Source organism: Nicotiana sylvestris, chromosome 7 (genome assembly GCF_000393655.2).
Source record: "Nicotiana sylvestris chromosome 7, ASM39365v2, whole genome shotgun sequence".
NCBI classification, from domain to species: Eukaryota; Viridiplantae; Streptophyta; class Magnoliopsida; order Solanales; family Solanaceae; genus Nicotiana; species Nicotiana sylvestris.
This window is the reverse complement of record NC_091063.1, coordinates 89134842-89143828: the sequence shown is the minus strand read 5'-3', so window position 1 is coordinate 89143828 and position 8987 is coordinate 89134842. Positions and strand designations below refer to the sequence as shown.

Sequence of the window (8987 nt, the reverse complement as noted above, 5' to 3'; positions counted from 1 at the left end):
GACTCCTTCCTGATTCTCAGCAGCTATTTTCATTTTTTGGATATGTGCTCGAAGGGCCTTGTTTCTTGGGCCAATTTCTTCTTCTCCCCTTCATCAGCAACGGCTTGTACACTTTTGTCAAATTTAAGGTCTTGGATTTGTCCCTCCAATTTGCTTATTATGGCTCTATAGCTTGCCTCTTTTGCCAACCAATCTCATTGCTCCTGTGCTCCATCACTAAATTGTTGGACATGGGGCCTTTTGGCAGGCCGTTCGGGCTCTTGATGGACCTAAGACCTTTTACCATACCAAGTTGTGTAATTAGGCTCCAACTCACCTCTGGACAGATCCCGCATCTGAGTCTTTGGCTCTAGGAACCTACATTGGTGTCAAATTCGGTGCACCCTTTCTTCCAGGAAAGCAGCTTTTGGTCCCAGTTCGATGACCTGCTGACTCAAATCCTCATCATACGAAATAGCCTGGTACCTGCCTAACTGGTGTAGAACTCTGTGTGGGGCATAAGGTTGAATGCTCCGGAGACCCATCAATAGAAGAAAACATACTTCGGATGACATGTAAATGACTTCACTGACTGAGAGCCACCCGAATGTCCACTCAATATTGCTTGCGGTCAGGGAACTCAAGTCTGCAAACCATGCTTCCGTACCATCCAAAAACTCATGGCCTTCCACCCGTTGTTTAAGTTTTTCAATGCATTTAAGACCGGTCATGCCACCCGGACGGTGGCAAAGGTGTTCCTCCATCCATAGTTGTAGAAGCATATTGCATCCTCCGAAAAACTTTCCTCCTTCTCGGCAAGCAGTTAGAGCTCGGTAAATATCCGCCAAAATCATTAGTACAATGGTGCCATTTGCCTTTTTAGTCATGAAGTCGGATACTCCCACAAGCCCCAATTCTATTTTTCCATCCTTTCTTGGGCAAATAAAAATACCTAGGAATGCCACTATAAAAGTCAGTCCCCGCTGAGCTTCCCACTTATCTTTGTTCCCCGAATGAGTAAGATCGGTATCCGGCATCTCAAAAACGCGGGGATTCCCGTATCCCTTAGCCAAATTTCCTTCTTGAACTTCCCGACTGATGCTTAGAAGGTCCAAAAACTTATGAGGAGTCACTGTTCTAGGTGCCACCGGGTATTGATTTCTGAGATTCCCACTAAAACCAGCATAGACCGCTATTTCCTCAAGCGTAGGGGTTAGCACAAATTTAGTAAAATGGAACACATTATGCGCTGGGTCCCAAAAGGGTATTAAAGACTCAATTATATCCTTCATTGGCTTAATATTCAGAAGACCAACAAGACCACCCAAAGCTTTTACCACAGTTTCTCTACTGACTTCTCCCAAATCATTCCACCACATATGGAGTTCTAACAGGATTTCCTCGAGGACCATGATTTACTTTGACTCAAAAAAAATTGCAATTTAAAACAAAACACTTTTATGAATACAGCCCTCCAACACTTCAAGAAAGAAAATTTTAGGGCTGTGTTTGTTAATCAGCCAAAATTTGAAAAAGGACCTTAGGTGGCTATTCTTGCAAAAACAGCCTTTCTGCGCCCTTTTGGGGCATTTTGGCTATTTTGGACAAGAACGACATCACCTAATTTATTTATGACAAGATAGAGACACTTCATATTTTTTGGGTTATTTTGCAAAAATGGAGTTGGACCCGATGAGGGTTGCCTATGTATCCCACATCCGGTGAGAATAAAACTTGTGTAGTTCGGTCGATTTTGACGCAACAAAAATCATAAACATTTGAAATAGCTTTTTTTTCTTTTTTTTCTCAAAAAATTTCGGCAGAGTTTCAGGATATATTGGACACCAGATTTTTTTACAGACGGGTAATTTCCTCTCTCTCACCTCAATTTGGTTTTTCTCAATTTTTTTCCCTATTCTAAAAGCCGAATAAGTAGTAGGTAAAATGTATCAGGATAGTCTTTTGATTTCGGACGCACCTGTCCTAGACGGACCCAACCCCTATGTTGAGTCCCCAAAGTCAAATGCACATGATGCAAACAAACGTTTCTACTAGGGATCCGGCGTGAGGCTATGTTATTCTAGGGTTAAAAACTTGGGTTTATTTGTTCTAGACCTGGCTTACCTAAGCGGACAGCTCGAGCCGAGGGGAGCAGCATACCGGGAATACAGAAGCTTCACCGGCTTTGCAACCTATCTAAACCTCGTTCTAAAATTGGAGTATGACTCTAACAGAAGAGAAGTCACATGAAGTGCACACTTCCTAGATGATTTAGAAGACTCAGAGAGATGATGGTTTCGTAACAATTTATATATAATCCAAACAATATCAAAGCGGTAAAAAGCGGCGATTAGCACATTAGGCTCCAACATATAAATATCAAATAATAAACAAAAGCCAACTACAACAAATATTCTAAGCTCAAATTCTGAACCCTGAACCAGAGATTCTGGGTTCTTTTCCCCAGCAAAGTCGCCAGAGCTGTCACACCTCCTTTTTCCTACCCCCGGAAGGGGTATAAGGGAGTTTTTTCCAATTAAAGTGACAATCGAAACGAGATTATTTATATTAAAATTCAGAATCATCACTTGGGATAATTTATGGTATCCCAAGTCACCGATTTAAAATCTCAAATCGAGGAAAGATTGACTCTGTTTTATAGTTCGCGAAAACAGAAATCCGGGTAAGGAATTTTTGCTAACTCGGGAGAAGGTGTTAGGCATTCCCGAGTTCTATGGTTCTAGCACGGTCGCTCAACTATTATTATTGGCCTAATTATCTGATTTTAAAACACTTTTAAACCTATGTGCATTTTTAATTTTCAAACCGTTTTTATTCATTTAAGGAATTATTTCAAGGTTACTTAAAACACATCGCAAGCCACGCTACATGAAATGCACCCGTGATTCACGACGCGTTCTATTTAACCTTGATGGAAATTAAAACCGGGCCACATGAAATATACCCCCAGATTTTAGTAGTAGTCATGGTAATTATATAATTAACGCGCCTAAAGCAAACTACGAAGTTCATTTTTAATATCTAAATTATAACATTCGTGAGGGCCATAGATTATTTAATTTTGCTTATGACACACCTCAAATCTATTTCCTTTAAGTGATGTTTTGATCTAGTCTTTTGAGGGCCATAAATTATAGGTCTTGTTTGATATGGCACGCCTCATTTTGGTAAAGGACAACACTTAATTAAAAAGGGCCAAAGTGTCTGGGCTTACTCTAGATTAAGGTTCAAATTACCCTTGCTAGTTATAACCCGTATCGGATAATACTAAACATTTTAATCAATTAAAAGGTTTTGGGCCAACGATAAACCCAATCATTTTGATGCCAAGCTTCCTGATAAGCCCAATACATTTGCTCGCAGGGGGATGCCAATTTAATTCACGTGGTTTGCTTGACTAGAATTTCTGGACTCAAGGCCTAAAGCGCTCAAGTTCATAATTGTGGCCTTGTTTTGGCTACTCGTAAGCTTGACCCAATTCACCCAATATACCCAAATCAACATTAATCGCGAAAACAAAATTTCATTGGTCATAGGACCAGATTAGCAATTTTATCACATTGAAGCATAATTACCCAAATCGTGATCCTACTATATAAAAATCTGGACAAAATTATCAACGGTTAATACATGATTCGTGCAAATATGTATTGAGTAACAGAAGCTAATTACCATTCCCCAACCAATAAGAATGAGCTTCAAGCTAAACTAGAGAGAGACCAATCATGCAGAACAGGAGGGGGTAATCAGTAAAAGAGTAGCTTTGAAGTCCAAAATAGAGCCAAACTCAAAGTTCAACAGATAATGCTAACTACTTCTATTACAATGTCTCATGAAAGTGATATACTGGTGAAATACTTGCTAAAATGAATATGCTCTATTCACCCATGTTTTAATCATAGCAATAGAGTTATCAATTTCTATACCACATTAGCAACAAACTTATTCGGGCTTAATACTCGCTGACTCGACCAACCAATGGTCAAATCCACAACTACAACCAACACTCAAGGGCAACAACCTTCAATAACCCTCAAACAAACATCACTTTGAGCAAGATCATTGATTCCACAAGAATAGACATCATACAGGCACATCAAAGCTAATTAAAACACTGATTTGAGAATATGAAGCTAGTGAATCAAGCAGTAATATGTTCATGTCATCAGACCCCTAATAATGAACCAGAAAATCATTAAAATACACTTGAAGCCACTGAAATAGACTAAAAGTCCAAAGTTATGATTACAAACACTACATGATATCTACTAAAAGTTATAACAAGTTTGATTAAAGCTGGAAATAACTAGGTGATAAACATTAGGTCATGACAAAACTGTTGGGATCAGACTTTGAAATGAGGTTGAAGTTTAAACATGGGAGCATCAACTTTCATTCAGCATTCATATTCCCACTCCAAGGGTTCGAAAATGTACCTGGATACAACTAAAAACAGCTACAGAACTCCAAACGAATAGAGTGAGATCAGCAGTATTTTAGCAGCAGTAGTTAGCACCAAAACAACCCAATCTAATCCATGCTTAGAATTCAAAAACCCAGCAAAATATTAGACCTCTTTTCAAACCAAGAAAATCAGCTAATGCAACAGTATTTCAACTTTTTTTGTGTTTTTCTTGCTAATTTTCAAACTCTATCAAGGTATATCCCTTAGCCGTTTGCTAAGTTTTTTAGGTCTCTAATCTCTGCCACAACATGAATGAAATAGGCCTTATATAGAAAGACCTTAGGGCAGCAGAATTGATTTTAAAACTTTACCATTTACCCCTTCCCCAATTTTTCTTTTTTCATTTCAGACCCTGAAATTAAAGTCTGTTTGTTAAACCACCCCAATCCCACCTTCCTGGAAACTTCTTAGTTAGTTAGGCAAGATTCCCTCAAGTTATAATGACCAAAACAGCCCTTGACACCCCTGTATTTACCTTCAGGAAATCACTCATGGGTCAAATTAACCCAAAACTCAAACTCAACCCATGGGCTTGTATACTAACAACCCAAACTGAACCTCAAACCATAAAGAAATGAATTCAATCGAAAACTTAAACAATCAAACTCTGAATTTAAACAAAAATTGAACTTTTTAAAAGAGACAATAATTCACCAACAAATGCACTTGGACTAATTATTAAGCTATTGAGATGGCTATTCAAACAAACTTAATTAAACAATGAAATTTAACAGAACAAATTTGAAGCTGGAATCATGCAAAGCAAAAAATCAAAACCTAGATATGCTAAAGCACGAAAAATAGAAAGGGGTGTTGGTTATTACCTAGACAAATGGGGAAGAAAGCTTTGGCAAACACTGACCGACCAAATGGGGTTCAAATAACTCCGGGATGATCCAAAATGAACGCTAATCGGTTGTTCTTTCCAAGAACAATCAACTAGCATGGATCTCGAGCCACTACGAGCCCTGTAAAACCAACGAACGGCTAAAAAAAAGACAAACTCCATCTTTCTGTTTTTTGTTAGATCCAGCTTTGAGAGCGTTTAATGGGGATTTTGGGGAATATGGTGGTGGATTAGGAATGAAGGGCAACGGAGGTTGTGGAGTTAATTTTTTGTGAAGTTTGGAGATCCGCCGCTGCCGCTGGCGATTTTCGGTGGGGTGGCGGACGGTGGTGATATACAGGGGAAGGAGATGAAAGGTCTTAGGTTGTCTCTGAGACAATTGGACATTTTTAAACAAATATGATGAGGCTTTCCTGGCCGTTGGATGAAATCAAATGAAAGATCTAGATTGAGTACGACAAAGCGACGTCGTTTTAGTATTGAAGGGGACTGTACCGGGCTAGGGAGAATTGGGCCCGGATCTGGAACGGGTGGAAGGGGAGATTCGTTTTGGGCCTTAACAATTTGTCCCTAGTAGTCTTTTCTGATTTTCCTTCTCTTTTTGTTTTCTTTTTTCAATTGTTTTGTTTTCCTTTTCAATTAATTAAAAACAAAAATTAAACTCTAACATTAAAATAATTTACAAAATTAAGCTAATTATCTAATATAATATTTACAAAATTAATTACTCCTAGATTGAATGAGGAAATTACTAATCTAAAATTAAACGGCAAAAATGCAAGAATAAGCAATTTTTGTGATTTTCATTTTTAATAAAACAAATAATTTACTAATTAATCCTAAAAATATGAAAATAAAATCTAAATGCAATGCACGATATTTTTGGCTTTTTCATGATTTTAACAAAAATAAACATGCACATAAATGCAAACAATTAGCACAAATTCCCACAAAATCCTATAAAATTGTGAAAAATAGAAAAAAATATTTTTCTTGTATTTTATGGGAATAATTCACATAGGGCAAAAATCACGTGCTCACAATGCTTCGAACTAGTACCACTAGAACTACGCCTAGAATTCGACGATGAACTGCGATCCAAAAACACAGAACGTGGGCTAACTTTGTCACTAACACTCTTAGGAGATCTATTGCGATAAGACAGTGGATAAAGTGACATCTGAATGCAAAGAAGATGATGCAAAATGGGGACTTGAAGAGCCACCACCCCTAGTAACACTTCTAGTACTTCTCAACCATTCTGGAACTAATGTTGGTTCACTCCTTTCCATGGGTGCCGTAGAACATGATCAGATTACTCTACAACAAGACTTTATTAAAACTCACACTTTCTCCTTTCTGAACCCAATATGTCCAGAACTTTTACCCTACCTATCCAACCATTTGTATAAACAACCACATTCCATTAGTCTATCTAGAATTCCCCAAAAGAAATCAACCATGCACTTTCGCCTTCCTCTTTATATTTGAGGCAAATTTACATCTCTATCGAAATCCTTCCTTTGGCTTACTAATTTGAAGTTAACCCTATAAACACCAATAAAGGATTTTCCAATCTTAATACCCGGTAATTTTCCAAAAAACGAAATGAACATAATTCAAGTACCTATAAATTAATTTCTTCTGTTACTCCATCTCTCTCACCAAAAGAAGATGGATTATCAAACAATTTGAGCAATTATCAGGCTATCATTGCAATTACAGAAGAAACACCCCTTTTCGGTTTCCACAGCAAGATTCCACAGACTCACATTAACACATTTGCGCCTATTTGAACAAATTGAGCCTACATGTTCAATACTCAATTTTAAAAGCACACCTCAAATAGTGAAACATATTCATCGTAGTGGTGCTATCGCAACATGAAATCATGTCAAATTTACACTCGTTTGAACACTACCAAACTAATAGCAGAAGTTGAAGAAGAAACGGACAACCACAATAAAAAAACTAAAACAATAAGAAATCAACAAACACACAAATTACATGGAAAAATAGAAAAGGAATAAGGGAAAGAACTTGTAAGGCAGATTTCTTTAGTATATGAAAAACAAAGTTTCTGAAACAGCTTCACCAAAATAAAGATCCAAACGAAGAAAACAACAGGGAGGCAAATCGCAAACCATGAACAAAACTCAGGTTGGAATCCGCTTAACACGACGGAACCGCAAACGGGCTTCGATCGGCAAATTCAACTCAAATCAACTAAACCCCATCTCCTTTGAGAAACATAAATCCGCTTATATGTTGGTGTTTTTTGTTTCAAGGAAGAAGAAGAAAGCTTAGGCTGATCCTCGAAACGGTTGTGTCTATTCTCGCTAGGGTTCTTAGGTTGCTGATGTCTCCAACCTCAAGGAGAAGAATGCTGAAAATGTTCTCTTGTGTGTATGTGCTCCAAATGATGTAAGAGGTGTGTGTGTGTTAGTGCTGAAGAGGATGTAAATCCAATGTGGGGTCTCCTTTTTGGAAAAACGACAAACTGCTTAGTCGTTAGGTCCAGGAGTCTCTACGTCTAGGTTCTATGTTAATTTAAGATAAAGTTGGGTCGGGTCGACCCGGTCTGGGATGGGTTGGGGGAAATTTGGGCTTTTAAAATGTTTCGCCTAATTGAATTTAAAAATCAGCCTTTTTCAATTTCCTTTTCTTTTTGTTCTCTTTTCTTTCTTTAATTAATTAAAAACCTAAATTAAATTTCTAAATTAATTCAAATTGTAAAATTAAGCTAATTATCTAACTATAATATTTATAAAAATTGGTTGACAATAATCCAAAATTAAAAGCTAAGAATGTAAAAATGAACTATTTTTGTAATTTTCATTTTTAATAAAGCAATTAATTAATTAATTAATTAATCCTAAAATGTGAACACAAAATCTAAATGCAATGCATGGTATTTTTTGGTATTTTTTCATGATTTTAATAAAAGTAAACATGCAACGAAATGCAAACAATTAACAAAAATCCTATAAAATTGCAAACAATTAGGTAAAATCTATTTCTTTAATTTGTAGGAGTATTTCACATAGAGAAAAAATCACGTACTCACACCCATCAAACCTGTATATAAAAAATGACCTCCAAGGTCAAGACCTAGTAACTCCGAGGAAGTGGAGCTTACTAACCAAGCTGATGTTTGACTCTTGTCTACTGGGAAGGTCTATCCAGCTATCTATCAGGACTTGCAGGCATGAAATGTAGCGTCCCGGCAAAAAGGAACGTTAATACAAAATAATTTACCGAGTACGTAAGACAATAGAATAACCAAAAGTTGAACTGAACTGACAATATAATAACTGAAAGCAGCTGGGAGTCAAAGATGATCTGAAGATATGCTTACCTGCTGATACTAACTCAACTCTCTCAATATAGTAAGTAAAATAGTTATCCGGCACTATAAGGCTCGGTATGTGTAACTATTTTACCATAGTAGGCTCGCTCATCGGTGCTCAGTCATACTAAGCTCTGTATCTCAGTCATTCTAGGCTCTCTCATAGGCGTTCGACCATAGTAGGCTCGGTATATAACTTATCATCTGATTAGAGGTTGCCCAATAGGGGCCTGTCCACCGATTATAGCTCGATAGTAGTGAAAATACTGTAATTATAGACCCTCTACTCTCTTAACTAGAAGAAGATAATACTTAACTGGATATAA

At 37.3% G+C, this 8987-nt stretch overlaps 1 protein-coding gene across 1 annotated transcript; it reads right to left on the bottom strand.

Moving 5' to 3' along the window:
• Window positions 1–368: 368 nt before the first annotated feature.
• Window positions 369–1391, bottom strand: LOC138873413 (uncharacterized). Its single transcript, XM_070151883.1, has one exon. The coding sequence runs from the start codon at window positions 1389–1391 to the stop codon at window positions 369–371; it is 1023 nt and encodes a 340-aa protein (XP_070007984.1).
• Window positions 1392–8987: the final 7596 nt, after the last annotated feature.

Bases quoted from the DNA above. Each gene is read 5' to 3' on its own strand.
- LOC138873413 (XM_070151883.1), bottom strand. From the start codon at position 1,391: ATGGTCCTCGAGGAAATCCTGTTAGAACTCCATATGTGGTGGAATGAT.